The following is an 18,957-nucleotide window of genomic DNA, read 5'->3' as shown; positions in this document are numbered from 1 at the left end:
TAGTATTTGGAGCCGTTTTTGAGTGCTGGACATGGATTGCACAGTTATAACAGTCAGAGAGGAATGCTGACATGTCGGTGCGACTGGTCTTTCCCACGGATCTGTCTGTGCCTCCTTGTGTAGGTGTTTGTCTGCGAAGACACAAAAGATGCTTAACTGTAGCTTGGCTCAGTTAGGTCTCTGAGTTTAGCATTTTATTACGCCTGGTAGAGCTGAAACAATTAGTCGGTCAACAGAAAAATAATCAGCAGCTATTTTAATAATCAAATTATAATTTTAAGCAATTTTTAAAGAAAAAACAAGAATTCTCAGCTTACAGCTTCTTAATTGTGATAATTTGCAGCTTGTCTTTGTCTTATTTGATAGTCATTTTTTGGGTTTTGAAGTGTTGCCGGACAAAACAAACACTGTTTAGTCTTCACCTTGGGCTTTAGGAAATTGTGATAGGCCTTATTTTACATACATACATGGACTAAACAATGAATCGTCATCAATAATGAAAATAATTTTTAGTTGTGGCCCTAATTCCCAGTATACAGTTTAAATGATGTCTGAGCTGTTTCATGTGATGTAATAAAAACCGAGCCACCTGTTCATGCTGTCCTCACTTTGCAAGACCCCTGTAAATGCTCCATATAGCTGTTGTCACCTGCTGTCAATACAGCTTTCATTTTCCAACTCAATCAGGACTCTTTCCTTTGTCCATCTGCCTCAGCTGACTGCCCTGTAGGCGTCACAGGTAACTACTGTAGGCAAGGTGCCCTGTGGCGTCTGTTGATCCTCTGCTGCTGCTACAGTCACAGCTGTCAGTGCCTGCTCGCCCTCAATAATGACGATGTCCAGCTCTAGGCGGCTCCACAGCTTATCATCTGCACTATGAGACCACGTGTCCGTTCACCGCAAATGCCCTCTGTTGAAAATTGCAACAGACAGACAAACTGTTTGGTTCAGAATGTCAGTGTCACAAAAGTCTAAGCCACATTTTCTGTCATGTCAAATTTTCTTCCCTTTTAGATTTTTTAATTGTTGATTGGGATCAATGGACAGAGAGGATTTTTTTTCTAACTGTGGAAAAATCACTTTGTGTCTGTCTTTTTCTCTTTCTCCGTCTGTCCCCCTCGCTATGATCTGTCTGACCTCATCCTTCGACACAGCTCCGCAGGGAGTAGTATGCAGTATCTGGACACATGACACACACACACACACACACACACACACACACACACACACACACACACACACACACACACACACACACACACACAGGTTCAGTGAGATGCTTCAGCGAGATGCTTCAGCGAGATGCTTCAGCTTTGTGTAAAATGCTTTTGGGGGTTATAAACCTACAATTCTTTGTTACGATAGGATTTCCAGGACATACTGTATACATTTTCATCTTTTATTACAATAACCGCGCTCACTATACTTAAATCTACTTTCTTACAGCTGTTGTATTCTCTGTTTTTCAGACCTGCAGATCGTCGACGTAGAGATGTTTTTGGTGTGGCTAACAACACACTGCTGCATGAGGGTGTTGGTAGGGGAAACACCTCCCTTGGCCCGGGGGATAACCGTACAGATGGCATTCCTCCTATCAAGGAGTACCCCTTCTCAGATGACAAGAGCACAGCAGAATATTTCGAGATCCCCAACCTGCGGCCCTTCACTGTCTACCGCATTGACATCCATGCATGCAACGAGGAGGTGGGGCGCTGCAGCGCTGGAGCCTTCGTCTTCTCCAGGACCAAACCTGCAGGTTAGAAAGGGGCCTGGATACAACACAGCACAGTATGCTGTAACATCTTCTCTTACAGTGCATTGTAGACACGTGCTTATTGTAATGTTTTGTAATTGTGCGTGTTTGCCAGTCAAAGCAGATGACATCCCTGGAAAGGTGATCTCTGAGAGGAGTGAGGATGTTGAAGGTTGTGTGTTGCTGCACTGGCCAGAACCCATCATGCCAAACGGACTCATCCTGATGTATGAGATCAAGTTCAGTCTGGGGACTGAGGTGAGTCAGGCTGGGTATAACTAAAGATCCCCTCAGACATGTTTTTAAGAAGTATCAGAATACAAAAGATCACCGCACACAAGCACAAAGATACTTGCTGCCTTCAGCAGATGAATGTGAAAGTTGCCTTCTTGTGTCAAACTGTGCGCATACAACATTCTGCACAGAAAAGCTCACACATCCAAGTGAACTAACAACAGGCAAAACACATTTTTCAGCAGAGCGAGACTTTAAAAGTGATAGATCTCATGGTCCTCATACTGGCTCAAACATAGTTTTTTTTAAAACAGAATGCACAGTACACAGTTTTCCACTCCTTACCTGACCCTGATTGATCATTGTCAGTGATTTAAACAGTAACCACCATGTGTTTGTTTCCTTTCAGCCTGAGAAACACGAGTGTGTGTCGCGGCAGCACTACCGGGAGCACAGAGGAGCTCGGCTGACCAACCTGGGCTCAGGGAATTACTCTGCTCGCGTGCGCGCCACTTCGCTAGCGGGGAATGGCTCCTGGACGGAGAGCGTGTCCTTCTACGTGTCTCCGCTCAAACGTAATGCAACTATCCTCACACGTTAAATACTGTGTATTGAAAACAGCTGTTGACTGATTTTAAAGTAGATAAGAAACAACACCTTTAGTCAGTGCTGAACACTTCTATTTCCCTCTTCTGTTTGGCAGCAGACGGTGATGTTATGTTCTACTTGGTCATCATAATTCCCATCATTGTGACACTACTCATCGCCAGCTTCACCACGATTCTCTACTTTGTGAACAAAAAGAGGTAAGCGTCTTCATGAACATGCTTTCCACATTGCCAGACAATGTCTCTTGATAATGTTGTTCTACCTTGCTCTGCTAATGAAACTTAATGACCAGTGTAATGTTAATTAGAGTTAATAGGTGTTGTTTTCATTAACATTCCCCTGTGGTAAAGAGTAGAGTTCTTATAGAGAATTACACATTCTATCAACAATCAGAGCTACCTGCTGACTAACTTAGCTGTCGATGTGTCAACAGGAACAGCGACAGATTGGGGAATGGAGTCCTTTATGCGTCTGTCAACCCAGAGTATTTCAGTGCTGCTGAGAGTAAGAATATGCAATATCTTGTCAATTATTTCACAGTTATGTTTTGCTGTGTGTACATGTTGTTGACCTGCTATTCGTGTTGTGCCAGTGTACGTCCCAGATGAGTGGGAGGTGGCCAGGGAGAAGATCACAATGCACAAGGAGCTAGGTCAGGGCTCCTTCGGCATGGTGTACGAAGGCATCGCCAAGGGAGTGGTGAAGGATGAACCTGAGACACGAGTGGCCATCAAGACGGTCAATGAGTCGGCCAGCATGAGGGAGCGCATTGAGTTCTTGAACGAAGCCTCTGTCATGAAGGAGTTTAACTGTCACCATGTGGTAAGAGGGACACAGCCTAAAATGGTTACAGTTAGGCAACTGAGTGAAAAAAAGCCTGGAATAAATGCAGATAAACCATCACAATATGGCTTAAAATAAACCAGCATATCGTTGTACTGAACCCAGTTGCAAGAAAGTGCTCCGAATTATCATCATTTCCTAATTAATCTGCATAGACGCAGAGAGAAAGGTGACAGCAGGTCACAAGCACTGAGTACACTGTGTTTGTCTTTACTCAGGCAGCTCCAGCCTGAGGCAGGGTTTAGCTTCCTGGAGATTGTGTAGATTCTCTCATCAGCGTGATCACAGCCTCATTAACTACGTTAAACGAATGTGTTAAAGATTTTCCCTTTGGAAAGCTGCTGTTACAACCTTTTTATCAAGTCTGGCTGCTAAAAAGCCAAACACTCAATTATAAAATCCAATTTGTATGATTTAAAGTAAATGCATTTTTTTTTTTTTTTTTTTTTTTTTTACAGTCTTTAAAGCAAGTTAATGCGAAACAGATTTTTCTATTATGAATATAAGATGTGAAATATGAACAGTTGAACAATTTTTGCTTGTAAGCTAAGAGTGCTTCTGAGGGAAAGTAAAGTAGATGGCTTACCTTACTATGCAATCATATACATTATACTATCTACCAAGCTTTGTTTTTTTTGAAGTTATAATAGTAAAAATCAACCATTTTATAGTCACAGGAAATGATACAATTCATGTGCCATCAGACATCAATCAAAATGACTTTAGACTTCCAGTTAATTTTCACTTCTAATGTTTTCCAAATGCTGTTATAGTCATTTTTTGTTTTCTGAAGTATTCCTGGAGCTGTTTCACTGCGATCTGTTAAATATGTCCCCGCTGTGAGCAGCTACTACATTTCCTTTATGCATTCCATTGTAGGAGAATCATGTCCATCAACTTAACATAATTAACTTAACATCACTTAAAAATGTTTTAGTATGATTACTGACTGTTTTGAGTATACTTTATCATTTCCCATACGAACACACTACATATTCCCATAACTTGCTTAGATTTAAGGTGTAGTATGGATTTGGGACTTTTGACTTGATCATATCTAATCTGTGCTGTATTGTGATTGGTGTAGGTGCGGCTGCTGGGCGTGGTCTCACAGGGACAGCCTACCTTGGTGATTATGGAGCTGATGACCCGTGGAGATCTCAAGAGCTACCTGCGCTCTCTGCGCAAAGAAGTAAGCAGCTTTTCCACACACACACACACTCACACTCACACAGATGCTGTCTCTCTCTAATAGAAAATGAGAATTGTCACATACACACTAATGTGTGAACACATACATAAATCCTGTCCCCATTTTTTCTTTCTCCAACACCCATGTGCACATTTCCACACATAGCATCCATCCCTCACTTTGTAATGCTGAACTCTAACCAGTGTCCAGCATTGTGGCTGACTGAACAGTGTTTTTTCATGCTCTTTACTCTCTCACCTCGTCCACAGAACAGCAACAGCCAGGTCCTACCCCCGCTCAAAAAGATGACCCAGATGGCAGGGGAAATCGCTGACGGCATGTCGTACCTAAATGCCAACAAATTTGTCCACAGAGATCTGGCTGCCAGGAACTGCATGGTAGCAGAGGACTTCACTGTGAAGATTGGAGGTAAGTCAAGTTAATACGATGCCTTCAGCCTCCCCTGGTTGCTCAGTGCTAAACCCACTCTACCGGCCTCGAAAATAAGTGTTTGGATTTCAGTGAGTGCCTGAGGCAGTGGAGTCTTAATGTAAATGGCCAGAAGGAGGGAGGAGGTGAGGGAATGGATGAGCTCTCAGGAGCTTCCTCTCCCACACAGAATGAGTGATATTTAGTGGCTTACCCAACCTCTGTTTTCATTTTTTTCTTCAGATTTTGGCATGACCAGAGATATATATGAGACGGATTACTACCGAAAAGGAGGAAAGGGCCTGCTGCCTGTCCGCTGGATGTCTCCAGAGTCGCTGAAAGATGGCGTGTTCACTACAACGTCTGATGTCTGGTATGAGAACACACCACTTCTTATTTCTTACATCACTTCTTACACTCTTACACATACTCCCAAGCCTGCATAGTGCATGTATAAATCTGCCCTAATCCAGGGGGCTTGCAAAGTATTCAAGAAATGTCTACATATTTGTGTGTGTGGATACGCTAAAATATTTCATGCTGTGGAGTCAAAACTATAAAAAACATATACATATATCACTTCAAGGCCAACATTCTGTACTTAACAGTTTGAACATGCATTTCCTGTCCTCCATCCTCACTGTGTATGCTATGACAGCTAGTACTTCCAAAACCATCACAATCGTTTGGTTTCCAGCTGGCTCTCTGGAAATTCCTCTCTCCATGACGGAGGAGTTTAGAACAGAAAGATACATCTTTATTTTTATTTTTTTTTACTGACACCTTTTTTATGCCAGCCTGCAGTAAAATCTCAGTTTAGAGTTTGGCCACATTTTTCTATCTGGAGCGATATTGTTGTAGAGAAATACAAGTGTTTACCAGCTTCGTTGCAAGTTATTGTTTCCCAACTTAAATGTCCCACGGGTCAGTCCCTAAGTGTGGGCTTAAACTGCTCCAGATGTTCTCAAATGAGAGGTTGCAGTGCCAGCACAAACCCACCTCCACATTTGCGTTCTCTTTCTTACCTCTTTGATGTTGTAGAGATGAAGTTTAGCGCAAGACAAACCCATTATGGGCTCCTTAGGAATCCACGAGTAGGTGACTTTTATTTTGTTGATCGAGAAAAGCTGTCTGAATATGGCTTTGTCTGTCAGCCACATATATGCAGTGTTGTAATAAGGCCGTTTAAAAGACTGTTGAATGTATTCTCTGAACTTATGCCAGTTGTGAAATTATGACCAGCAAGACTGAACAAAAAAATGTGGTCTTTGTTAGTCAAGTTAAGTTTCTTAATGAATAGTTTCATAGTAATCTCATTGCAAGGCAGCTTGAGGTTAAACTGAGGTGATGTATACTGTACTGTACATACTTTAACTGAGGCTGGTGCTGCAGTAATGACATCATTGTAATTCACTGACTGGTACAATGTTACACAGCTAGCTTACATTACTCGTAATACTCAGGCTGCCAGGTTTTAGGTTTAACATGATTTAGATGCTACTTCTTTCATATGGTTCTCCAATATCCTCTGATCAGTGAATGTTGTCAGGTTATTCTTGCTCTGACCATTACATTTTACGTAACAGGTTACTTATACTCTAGATAATGTAGGTATTTCAAGGTGCAGTATTAAAAGCAGCATGTTTGGCCACTTAGGGGCAGAAATCTATAACAAGCTGAACATTAAACATACAGTACATCTATTAATACATTTCAATTTAACACAAGTTTAGAATACGGTTTACATAAGAGGTATGTTGAAGCTGAATTAATAGTTTCTTTGGAGACTTTGGGGCAGCGGAGCAAACTGTAAACACAACACTGACACAATATCACCTTGCAAAGTTGAGAATTGTGGGGCACTGCAGGCGGGTGATTCTTTGTGGGGTTCGTCACTACGAGCGTCACCTAACAGTACAAAGTCAGTTTGATCCAATGACGATATAAAAATATTATAGTGCAGCTTTAAAGGTTAAAGTGTTTTTGTTGCTTGCTTCAGCATATAGTCTGCTTGATTTTTGCTTTTCATTAGTTAATTAACTGCAAATAACGCATACGTTTTCACTTAAAGTTGCATTACCACACAACTATAATGGAGAATTTACAACAAACATTATAAAAAACAAACATTGTAGTCACTGTAATGGCAAATGAGCAGATTTTTTGTAAAGCAAATGCACTGTAATAGACACATTCTAATTAAAAAATACTAGTCTGGTCCTTTAAATAAGAATGATTTATTTAGAAGTAATAAAACAAAAAACCTGCTGTGCTCGATGGCCTTAACTACAGCAGCCTTAACCTTTTTCTGCGGTTTTAAAAAAATGTATGCAGCGCTGATCAGCATCAGATAAGAGGCAAAAATGTAAATCATTTTCACAAGATTGCTGTCTCTTTTCTCACCGCAGGTCATTTGGTGTCGTGCTGTGGGAGATCGCCACCTTAGCAGAACAGCCTTACCAGGGCATGTCCAATGAACAAGTGCTGCGCTTTGTCATGGAGGGAGGACTCTTGGACAAACCTGACAACTGCCCTGACATGCTGTAAGCCTCCTCCTATCTGTGATTTATAACTGTAATTTTCAAACCTTTTAGGCCTTTCATGTTATGTTACAATACCCTTGAAGGATGTATTGTTTTGTTTTTTTATCCTCTGCAGCCTCGCACAACCTTCTCTCATTAATATTTGGCCCAGCGTCTATTTTAAGTTGTGGTTTGAAGTGTGTAGGATATCATGTGGTGTGGTGCATGCTTAGGTAAGGCCAAGATGAGGCCTGACATTAACGTCACAGGTTAAATGTGGTCCGTTGACGACATGGCCCCTGTGGTCAGCTGGCAGTGAGAAGCCTCCTCACCCGTCAGCCTCGGCCCATAGAAGGGATGCCATGACCCGTGTGTGAAAGATGTCCCTCATTCCTGCCGCTGACAACGGGCATAATTCATTTATAACTCATTAATGAACCATCCCTGCTGGAAGAGAAGAGAAATCACAGCACAGCCTGCTTGTCAGCATGCAGCGCTGCATATATGCACCTCTCTTGTACCACTCTGACCTCAATAAGAAGGCATTCTGCTCTCTCCCCTCCCACTCTCCATGGCTGACCTCACCTTAGAAAGAGAGTGCGAGAGTAGAAACAAAGAGGGCCGAGTGTTGTGCAGACACAAACTTCTCGTTTCTATGGCAGCCTGACTGTTGTGTCCTGATTACAGGAGTGTGTGGATTGTGTTACAGAGGTGGTGGTGGTGGAGGTTTAGCCTCTCGGTCTGTGAGCAACATACGGGGAAGTTAGGCCTTTTGACCCAGGTCGCCTCTAGTGCAGTGACTTAATGGAGATTTCCAGAAGACTGCTGACGTGGGGTGAAGCCAGAAGTCCATACAAAGGCTGAATAGAAAGATGCAAGAATAGAAAGCCAGCAGGATAACAGACCGAGGGATGAGTCATATTTGGAGAGCCTCGGATGTCTCCTCCTTGCTCCGTCTTTCCCATGGTCAGGTAGCACTGGGACACTGATTGGATTTCCCATGTTTCTGTCTTGAGTTTCCTATAGACAAAAGTGTATTCTATCTCGCAGGGTTGGACGAAAAACAAAACGCAGACTCCACAATTATATTAAACAACATAATTTCTTGTGGAATGTGCAGTATCACTCACGGTACTATTATACATCAAGGTTTCACCACACTGGGGATGTTGCATGTGTGAAGTTTTGCAGTTCTGTTGGAAGAGATTCCCGTTCAGGTTTATTAAACATTTACCATAGATGTTTGAAGACTGTGTTGCACTCACACTTGGCCTGAAAGTGTGTCTGTTTTTGATTTTATCTGAGTGTTTCAAGGTTCTTTTTGTCCATTTTATTTAGTCTGCTGAAGTTTTGGCCATGTCTAGACTGGTGCAGATTCTTTTATAAAAGCCTGACTGCGCACAGAACTGAGGCAGCCATGTTGGTCACCAAGGTTGCTTACAAGTTAAAGGTGCAGTAGTTCAAGTAGAACTACATGAAGCAGGTAATAAAAAATAAATAATCCGGCTCCTCTGGCACCACCTGCAGCCTGTAGTGCGCTTTGCAAAAATCCACAGATCCCTGTTCAGATGCACCAATCAGGGCCAGGGGGGTGTCTAACTGTGTCAATCACTGCTCATGCACACGCATTCATTCTCCCTTGTGGGGGGGAGGGGTTTAGGAGACCGTTTTGGGCTTTAGCGGAAAGGGGGGAGGGACTGAGAAGTTGTCGATGTTCACATTTTTTGGCTAAGTCCTGGATCTTCACAATCCTACCTACTGCACCTTTAAAGCTCAGTCAGTAATACTTTATTTATACAACACATTTGGTTTGTTAAAATGGAACTGAATGTACCAAAAGTGCATGAACAGGTAAACAAAAAACTGGTAGCAATATACAAATAAGAAGTGACAAAGATGTTTGTTGACTTTGAGGAGCTCTTTCATGCCAGCTGAAGAATAAGCACATATACAGCTTGTGCACTGTGAGCTTGCATATGTTGCCAACGTCTTGGTGACAGGTCAAATATAAGTTCATTTAGCTTAATGCCAATAGCATGTGTCTGTCCCTGCCGTGATTGGCAGGATGCCGACAAGAAGTCAGGATTTACTGCAGTGTTTTTTTTCTAAATTTGCATCAACAGGCTTCGTGCGCAGCAACAGATGGTGGGGGGAAGAGTTTTCAGCAGGCAGGATTACGCAGACAGGTTACCCCGAGCGCCGGCCCGGCTTCAAGCATTACACGTCTTTTAAATGGGAGGTCTCGGCTGCCTTGGTTTTGACATTTGAATGTCAACTTTAAGACACGTGCTGCACTGCTGAAAAACAAGCAAGAGCCATCCCTCCTGCTGCTTTAGAGTATAAAGCAAGGCGGGTGCTTTGGAAAAGTTTTACCCATAATTCCTCTGTACAGAGAGGAGCAGGCACCCAGCTGCAGAGGCTGTTGTAGACTGCAGAGACCACTGGAAGAGAAAGAAAACAAGAGCGAGGGAACAGCAAGAGCTGAGGAGAGATGACTGAGGTGTTTATGTCAGCGGGCCTTCGAGAGTATTCTTAGCTTGTTTGTGTATAATTGAAGTTGTGGTGTGTGTTGAAGCGCCACACAAAACTGTAATAATTCTCCCTTTTTATGATGTTGTTTTGACATTCCCAAAGCTCGGCTGCTGGCCTGGCACAATGACCTTACGTATGATTTACTGTGCTGCTGAGTACATACTACATTACTGATCTTACTGTACAGTATGTGTTGTAATGTAGCAATAAATAAAACGTATCCAAAATTTAAATATCTCATTTGAACTGGCATGTTCACTAAGGGCACCTGTCCACAACAAACCTGTATGAAATTAATCAGCAGGCCCAAGAGATAAGGGCAGGTATGAGTGATTTCACATATCCTTTTTAGTGTTTTTGAGCTGTTGCCTTCAGGCTAAAGCTACATACAGTACATAACATTCACACCAACTAATATAGGAATACAAACAAAATGTGAAAAACAAAAAGCCGGGCCGGTTTATGTGAATGTAACACTTTTATTTTGTGTCCATTTTAATGTTATGAAAGGCACAGAATGAATTTCCAAAAAGACAACAGAAAAACAGTAATCAGAGCATCTGAACAGTATATTGGGATAGTTTACAGTCCTATATTAATGTACTGTATACATAGTTTTTTTTTCTCCAAGATCAGTATAGTGAACCTTCGTGCCAGTGAGTATTGACATTGGCTTTAACTTTGGTGTCTCCTGCCACCTACTGGTGAAACACTCAAAGTCTTCCCACTCTAAAGTTTTAAAGGATAGGTTCACATCTTTTCAAGTACACAATACTCACATGCCCGTGTGTACATTGAAAGAGTTGTCCGCTGCTGTAATCATTCCTCATGTCCTCCTGGCTCTAAAGTGGCATAATTACACAAAATCCATAGTTCTCTTTTTGTTCATTCAAAACTTATGAGGCTTCAGCAAGTCCAAGTCAAATTACATTGGTGTCTTCCAAATGTATCTGTTAAGTACAAAATATATAGTACAGATGCATATGTGAATATTCAATTAGACCTAAAAAAAACCTGAACCTATGCTTTTAATGACAAAATAAAATAAATCTACTGTGCATTACTAACCCTTTTTACCTTGCGTCACTTGCAGGTTTGAGCTGATGAGGATGTGCTGGCAGTATAATCCCAAGATGCGTCCGTCCTTCCTGGAGATCATCAACAGCATCAAAGAAGAACTGGATCCTCCCTTCAGGGAAGTGAGCTTCTTCTACAGCGAGGAGAACAAGCCGCCGGACACCGAGGAGCTGGACATGGAGGTAGAAAACATGGAGAACATTCCACTGGACCCTGCATCCGCCAGGCAGCCCTCTGCTACTGCCGCTGCCCCCTCATCGGGGTGTACAGGAGGCACGCCGCCTCCTTCTACCCAGCAGTTATCCCCCATGCAAGGCCCGAGTACTCCGTTACTGGGACTTGTGTCTCCCTCCTCCCCGGGCCCAGTTGCCTCAGCGTCTCCAGGCCAAGCCTTGGACAAGCACTCAGGACATGTTTCGGCCAACGGGCCTGTGGTGGTACTCCGGCCCAACTTTGACGAGATACAACCCTATGCACACATGAATGGGGGCAGAAAGAACGAACGGGCGTTACCACTGCCCCAGTCGTCGGCCTGCTGATATCAGACCAGCCCCTCCTCCTCCTCCTCCTCCTCCTCCTCCTCCTCCTCCTCCTCTAACACAGGGTAACACAAACCTTTCCTCCATCTCTTAAGGAGGGATGGATGAGGTAAGAAATGACTTCTTCTACTGTGTGCCAGTAGATTGTCTCTCCACTTCTTAAAGGTCAAACATAAAGTCTAAAAACTGACAAACAGTACAGAAACCTGCTAAAGAATATGGAGTTTGGTGGCTCAGACTCTGGGGAACTCCTTTGTGCGCTGCCTGTATTTCAGTTGTTGTTACATAAGGAAAACAATACAGGCACGCATCTTGACATGAACTTAAAGGAAAATCTTTTTTTTTAGCATATCTGCCAGCAAATCCAACAGAAGAGCACTTTTTTTCCTGATGATTTCAGAGAGGATGTTGTGGATATTGGAGTGTGTATTTAAACACATGATCCTCTCTGTAATATGGCATAGCCCCATTTCTAAATGACTTTCCATCAAAATGACTTTGTTTGCATGAGCAGACCCACTCATGTCACGTGAGGATGCCTCAATTAGAATGTTTGGACTAAGATCATTGTTTCATTTTCCTGTTGAGATTTCTATGATCCCGTCAGCAGCGGGTCAAAATGGAAGAGGAGGGCCTATTGTGTATCTGCCAAACTATTGCCAAATCAAGCTTTTTCTTCAGTTTCATACAGGTCTCCCTTATTGTTTAAGGCTGTGATGTCAGAGTTAAGATAAGTCTGTCTAGGGAACAATACCAACATTGTTTGGTGGTTTTGATTCAGACGTCATGCTTATCTTTAGTACTAAGTGTGTGTGTGTGTGTGTGTGTGTGTGTGTGTGTGTGTGTGTGTGTGTGTGTGTGTGTGTGTGTGTGTGTGTGTGTGTGTGTGTGTGTGTGTGTGTGTGTGTGTGTGTGTGTGTGTGTGTGTGTGTGTGTTCATCACAGGACAGAATACAGTGTTACTGTTGAGAATAGCTGCATTCACACGTGCAGGAAAAACCTGCAGGAAAAAGTTTTCAGAGTCTGCATTGGGGCTTTAATCAAATTTAAAGTTAATGTTTTTTCATATCAATTGACATAATAGCAGTAATAATTAATTTTAAGATGATTATCAAACCCAAACAAAGACTTTATCAAAATAACTTTGAAATGTCATATTTTCATTAAGTTGAATCATAATCTGCAACTAATTAAAGTCGATTAAAGTAATTTAAAAAAAGCCCAAATTGAATTGGTTCTCCAGTTCCTAACCTCCGTGTGAGGATTTGCTGCTTGTTGTCTTAAGTGATAGTAAACTGGATATGTTTGGGTTTTTTTTTGTTGGTTTTTTTACAAGCAATTGGCATATTAGTTGAAAATGGAAATAATCATTAATTGTAGCCCTATCTTTTCATATAATCACATTTGAAAAGCCAGCATGCTGTTTGCCTTACCAAAATGTTGTGTTTCAAATCCATTCAAATCTAACTAAACAGACTAATGAAAATGTTCCCCTTCATCACGTGTACATCTGGGGAACATACACACTGAGTCAGCCAACTCTGAATCACAGCCTCAGTCGTTCTTTGTTTAAATAAAGAACAAAAATCTAAACAAAGAATCATAAGTCTCACACAGCAAATAACTGAACTTTGCAATCAAGGGATACGACTTTGCCTCCCCTTTCATAAATCCAAATAAAGTGTGCATTTCATGTGGGAGGTGAAAATCGTTCTCTCTGATACTGCTGTTCAAATGAAATGGCACCAAATACACCACAACAGACAGACAGAGTGTAAGACCTGAGACAGAAAACGAGGCGTTGGATGGGATTTTAGTAGCCTAGAGACACCTTTTAAATCACAGCAGGTCTCTTTTAAAATAGTCATTAGTTTCTCTACATTTCAAACACATATAAAGTTCTTACAGTTGTATTTCAGACTGCAGGATCGATTTTATACACATCATTGGTTTTGTCACTTTTTTAAACCTTTTTACGGTTCAAAATGTTTGCCTCTATGTCTGTACAGAACAAAGCTGCTATTTTATTCTTTTTCTCTTTTGGATGATTGGATATATATATATATATATATATATATATATATATATATATATATATATATATATATATATATATATATATATATATATATATATATATATATGTGTGTGTATATATATATATATATATATATATATATATATATATAAAATAAAATTCTTCAGGTTTGATATTTTATGGTCTCCACTACAGTCCATTTCTTATATCTTCAAACTCTGCTTAAAAAAAAAAAGAAAATTAAAAAAAATAAGATGATTTAGATTTCTTTTTCTTCTGTTACCCCAAAAGGATTTCTGTAACACTATATTTTGTTCATTGCCTTTATTTTTATGAAATCTTTCCTCTTGTATTTGTTTTGTGGATGTCTATAATATTATTATTATTATTAATATTATTTGGAATGGACACCTTAGCTCGATGTGTGAGTGTGTACTTTCTGCACCCTTTTTGTACTTGTTGTCTAGCACTGCGCCTAGCATTGCCCTCTAGGTGCAACTCAATCTCAGGTCAAAGTAAAGGCTTTGCTTTCTCCGCACATTCTCATGATCGTCCTCTACTTGTGTCAGCTTGTACCTCCCCCTTTCCTCCCCCATCATGTTTTGTTGAGTCCAGTAGCGCCATCTCTCCTCCCCCTTGGCCCCTCACTGACCTCTACAACATACTGTACCTGTCCCCTCCCCCCCTTGAAGTCTGTGTACGAGATATTTACTTTATACCAGATCTGGTATTTTAACCCATCCATTGCTTGCCTCTTCTTGAATCTATAGGGCTAATTGGGTTGTCTTGTAAACCATTCAAAATCAGATTCTTTTTTTTTTTCTCTTTTTTTATTTCTTCAACACTCACGCACAATGTAACGCCACTTCTGCTAATGTTACTTCTTCAAAGTGAGAACAGTTCTTATTGTTTGTCTTCATAATCACTGCTTCTGAAAACCAAATAAAGGATGGGTTAAAGTCCAGGGAAGGGAACACATTTCAATGTCATGAATGGAAAAAGGTCTTAAAATGGAGGCTGAATAATGAAAGTGTTTGAAGGATTTCTCCTCATCTTTTGGAAATGTTGCCTGGTGATCCCCCCCCCCCCCCCCCCCCCACACACACACACACACACACACACACACACACACACACCTCCCACCTCCCCTTTTGAAGTTTTTATTTTATTTTCTGTAGGAGTGTTATTTATTTATTTTTTTTATTTTCCTTTTGTGACATCAGTTTAAATCACTGTATAAATGCCCCATGATTCAGTATAAAGTTGGATTTTTTTATATGTATTTTCTTTGGTGTCATGACTGGGGGGACTTTGTTTTCTTTCCTTCAAGTATATATCTACCTCACTCTTTTGAAATATATATGTATGCGTATGGAAAACAAGTACATCTTACTCTCTCATCAGTTTGTATAGAAACCTCATCTGGAAAAACCCACAGGGATCTAGATAAACCTCACAAAGGAGATGGAATATCTGTGTTGCAAGTACAGCCCAATGATTGATTGTTTAGTAAGTTTATACCTCTGATAATACAAAGGAGAGGACTTCAGGACAATGTGCTTTCGTTCTCTGCAGAATCGGTTTAAATTGTTGTGGGGTATTTAGATGAGAAACTATTAGATAATTATGTCAACCTACACTTCAATTTGACTGGATACAGTGTAGCGAGGCTTAGAGCAGGTGCAGTAGAAGTCGAAGGTCAAGACCAGAGACGGGGGCTCAACATCAGATATCCCATCTCCACTGACTCCCAACATATTGTCACAACCTTAAATCCTCAAAAAGACTAAACCTTCATTTTCTCATCTAAAATGCATTTATATAGAAGTCTGAACAGTTATCCTGGGGAATATTTAAAAAAAGGGAAAAAAGAAATGTTTTATTGACCTTGAAGAAAAATTGCATTTGCTGTTTACCTGTAGCCTGTAATGCTGCAATGTTACAGCACAACACAAAAATCCAGATGCCATTCACAATCATTTGTCAGTCAATGTTGGCTTTTTTTTATTTTTATTTTTTTTTACCCCGTAAACTGAGTGTTTACCTGAACGCCATCCCTTCCTCTGTCCAAGTCTACCTGCTGAATGCCATGACGTTCTAGCCCTAGTGATAGATAATTTTCACCTTTTTCTGTCTTTTCGATCATTTGGAAGTAAACTCAACACGACTTTTTCTGGCCTATTTGTACTGCTACATACACTAATGCTGCTGGTTAAAACCGTCACCTCAGTGGATCTTCTCAGAAAAACTTCCGTTCTTCTACTCACAGCGGCTACTTGGAGAGTGCTGTCTCAGTGCAAGGGCTTTTGAGCTGGATGCGTACAACTATTTGAAAATTCATTTTGAAATTAATACCCAAAAGCAATAAGAAATAAATGGGATTATGAATAGGCCACTGGGTAACTTCTAATGTGAAATCCAGGTGCTCAATTTTCATCTTAAGCATTTTCTCTGTGCAGAATATAAGAGAATCAAAGAGTGAACGATTGTTTTTGGTTGAAAAACAGTTTGATTGCTGCTGAATGTCACATCGGTACAGAAATCACCACTGACAAGCAAACAGCTTGTGTAGTTACTTTACATATCTGTGCATTTATGTTTTTTTTTCTGTTTGGATGCATGTAATAATAAGATACAAACTTTTCAGTTTTGGGAGTAGACATTACATTGACCTGTCGTGAGGTGAATTACTAGTTACCATTAGATCACAAACCTGTCACAACTACAGCATTTAAATAAACACGTGGACATGTATAGGACAGGGATATTGCGTAGATTACGGGTAGTCATGGTAAAGAGTAAACGACATGATTAGAAAAGATCATAGGCCGACGTTTACAGCTTCACACTAGTTGCTTTTTTGCATAACCAGATTTCAGCATAAACATACAGTAACTAACTTAAAAAAAAAAAACTTTCAACTTAGTCATCTTTATAATTTTCTTTCTTCTGAATGTTCTTCATGCAAACCTCAGGTTTATGGAGGATGCGTCAGTGCATTCAAACTGCAATAATAAGTTTGAGGTTTATCATTATCATGCCTCTGTTTTTATGATTTGCATTCCTATTACCTTCTGAGGGGGCCTTGGTTTACTGCTGTTGTTTTATAAGAATACTTTCACAAAATCTCTGTTCATTACCTGATTGGTGGAAAGAAATAATCAAAAACCTTCACTAGACTGTTTTTTTTTTTCCAAGCTCTGTATCTGAGGCCTCAAAGTTTTTTCACACCTATATAACTGAGATGGTGTATTTTTGACATGCCATCTCCAAATGTGTATCTGAACATTTCTTGTATTTTTTTTTTTTTTTCTGAAATTTTGAATAATAAATGAATGAGAACTTCTATTGTTTTCTCTATTTAATTCCCTCCGAGCCATGCTTTCTAATCCACGGCGTCACCAGTGATCTCTTTGTGTCTTGTGAAATGTCTTCATTAGAAGATCTACCTCGCTGTGACAGCTGGCTTGGAGAAGTCCTCAGTCATCATCTCCTCATGCGGTTTCGGAAGGGTCCTCCAGCTGGTCCAGCATGGTGTGAATGAGGCTACGCAGCAGAGGTACCAGTCTGTCAGCTGAGGTCAGGCTGCCAGATGACGGTACATGGATGAGGGCTGCTCTCCTCTGACCGTGATACAGTGAGAAGTAATACGCAAAATCACACAGGTACCTGAGGAGGACAGACAGCATTATATCTTACTGTTGAGGGTCTGTTATCAACATGGCAGGAACAGATGCCTACCTGCCAGCATCTCTTGAATAAGTGACATCTGTCCCTGCTTGTTTGAACTCTTTCGCGACAGCCCTCATGTTAACGACTGAGTCCAGTTTCTCTGGTCCTCCTTCCACACAGCACTGACTTTCAGGACAGAAGCCACACACATCTTTGTCTCTGTATCCACTGTTCTTTCCGGTTTGCTCCAAAAAGACGACACTGGAACCTCTGGCTACGCCCAGATGTACAGCAAACTGGGACACGCACAAACAAACACAGAGTAAAGTGAGATATTCACCTTCTCATACCAACATTCAGTATGTCCACCATGGCCGTAACTACCATTCAGGATACTGAGGCATCTGACCTCTGTAGTTGTCCTGTGAAGTTTTATGTCTTTGTTTTTGCAACCGCTTACACTCTACAAATAAAACAGGTGGTGGGTATTTATGGTTTGAATTGAATTCAAATTCAAGTTTGAATTGTTTTGGACAAATTATATCCAAATGAGACTGGTTTTAGGCTAAAAGGGGAAAAAGGGATGTAAATAAATAAAGGGAAATACAATTCAAGATAATTGAAAAAAAATGATATATATATATATATATATATATATATATATATATATATATATATATATATGCACTATATTTGGATAAAAATACTATATATATATATATATATATATAGTATTTTTTATCCAAATATAGTTTGACACTATTTTTGGTATCTGCTCACATTTTCCTGGGTGAGAGGGACTTCCTACCTCAGTATTTCTACAAATTAAATGGCTCTGGCCCTGTTCTTGACTTGTGAAGACTATATTTTTACCTTCGGGTGAAGAGTTTGCCAAATCTCAGCAATGATTTGCTGAGTTTTAACATAACTCACTGGCACCTCCCTGATGTAAATATCAGTCCGCTCTCCAAATCCGACCAACCTCAAGCCCTTCAATAAAGAAATATTAGACATGTTTAAGTCTTTATGTCTCACAATAGGCATGTAACACTGACCAATATCTTGTTTCCCCATTACCTGGGCTGCTTTCCAGCTGGGGTTCACTAAGAACTGTCGAAAAGGTCCGAAGCCTAATAGACGGGATTATAAATGTAAATGAACGCCAGTTAGAAGAGTTTGTGTATGAGCAAACACTTCCCACTTTACCTGTAACCACCACGACTTCGCCTCCATTCATATCGCAGTCAAGTTGACACAGTCAATAGGAAGGATAGTTGTTACGCACTTCCATATCAGGACACTGAAAAACAACAAGGCTTATTTTTAGCTCCCGCAGCTCACCTTTTGTCCGCTTGGAGGAGCTGTTCCCCGGCTAATAAAAGATGAAAAGCCCATGTGGAAGTGATTCATTCAGGTGCCTCCGGGAAACCCTGACATCCAATTTACAGGTCTAAAAAGTCTAAAACAAGTCACACATTTAATTAGCCTGATAATAAGACTAAAGGTTTCGTTTTCAC

The 18,957-nt window shown here is 40.7% G+C and overlaps 2 protein-coding genes across 9 annotated transcripts in view; one reads left to right on the top strand and one right to left on the bottom strand.

Annotated features, from left to right (window-relative positions):
- igf1ra (insulin-like growth factor 1a receptor) overlaps positions 1-12,575 on the top strand; it is a 74,759-nt gene extending 62,184 nt beyond the window's left edge. For 2 of the 3 annotated variants that reach the window (XM_028586254.1, XM_028586256.1), the window contains 11 exons: positions 1,470-1,756; positions 1,869-2,011; positions 2,397-2,562; positions 2,691-2,793; positions 3,030-3,100; positions 3,189-3,418; positions 4,527-4,631; positions 4,901-5,060; positions 5,304-5,433; positions 7,469-7,603; positions 11,208-12,575. In XM_028586254.1, the coding sequence (XP_028442055.1) occupies positions 1,470-1,756; positions 1,869-2,011; positions 2,397-2,562; positions 2,691-2,793; positions 3,030-3,100; positions 3,189-3,418; positions 4,527-4,631; positions 4,901-5,060; positions 5,304-5,433; positions 7,469-7,603; positions 11,208-11,730 (2,053 nt within the window). In that variant the 3' untranslated portion in view covers positions 11,731-12,575. The remainder of the gene's footprint in view (positions 1-1,469; positions 1,757-1,868; positions 2,012-2,396; positions 2,563-2,690; positions 2,794-3,029; positions 3,101-3,188; positions 3,419-4,526; positions 4,632-4,900; positions 5,061-5,303; positions 5,434-7,468; positions 7,604-11,207) is intronic. The other variant, XM_028586255.1, reaches the window with a different exon arrangement.
- pgpep1l (pyroglutamyl-peptidase I like) lies at positions 10,632-18,798 on the bottom strand. 6 transcript variants are annotated; one of them, XR_003693218.1, is made up of 7 exons: positions 18,647-18,798; positions 18,518-18,570; positions 18,314-18,430; positions 17,510-17,736; positions 17,218-17,437; positions 11,192-11,660; positions 10,632-11,064 (listed from the first exon to the last, which is right to left on the bottom strand). XR_003693218.1 is itself a non-coding variant. In XM_028586259.1 (6 exons), exons 1-5 carry the CDS (start codon positions 18,675-18,677, stop codon positions 17,263-17,265), a joined length of 603 nt encoding a protein of 200 aa, XP_028442060.1. In that variant the 5' UTR covers positions 18,678-18,798; the 3' UTR covers positions 10,632-11,660; positions 17,218-17,262. The 6 variants fall into 6 exon arrangements, 4 of the variants coding, with proteins under 4 accessions (XP_028442060.1, XP_028442061.1, XP_028442059.1 ...); XR_003693219.1 differs by having other exon boundaries at positions 10,632-10,956; XM_028586259.1 differs by having other exon boundaries at positions 10,632-11,660.
- Positions 18,799-18,957: the final 159 nt, after the last annotated feature.

The sequence above is a fragment of the Perca flavescens genome, chromosome 8 (genome assembly GCF_004354835.1).
Source record: "Perca flavescens isolate YP-PL-M2 chromosome 8, PFLA_1.0, whole genome shotgun sequence".
Lineage (NCBI taxonomy): Eukaryota > Metazoa > Chordata > Actinopteri > Perciformes > Percidae > Perca > Perca flavescens.
The sequence above is the reverse complement of the archived record's forward strand: the minus strand, read 5'-3'. Positions and strand labels throughout refer to the sequence as shown.

Bases quoted from the DNA above. Each gene is read 5' to 3' on its own strand.
- pgpep1l (XM_028586259.1), bottom strand. From the start codon at position 18,677: ATGAATGGAGGCGAAGTCGTGGTGGTTACAG. The intron at 18,571-18,646 runs GTAAAGTGGGAA...CCCGTCTATTAG, and splicing joins CGAAGTCGTGGTGGTTACAG to GCTTCGGACCTTTTCGACAG. The intron at 17,438-17,509 runs GTAGGCATCTGT...TGTCCTCCTCAG, and splicing joins TATTCAAGAGATGCTGGCAG to GTACCTGTGTGATTTTGCGT.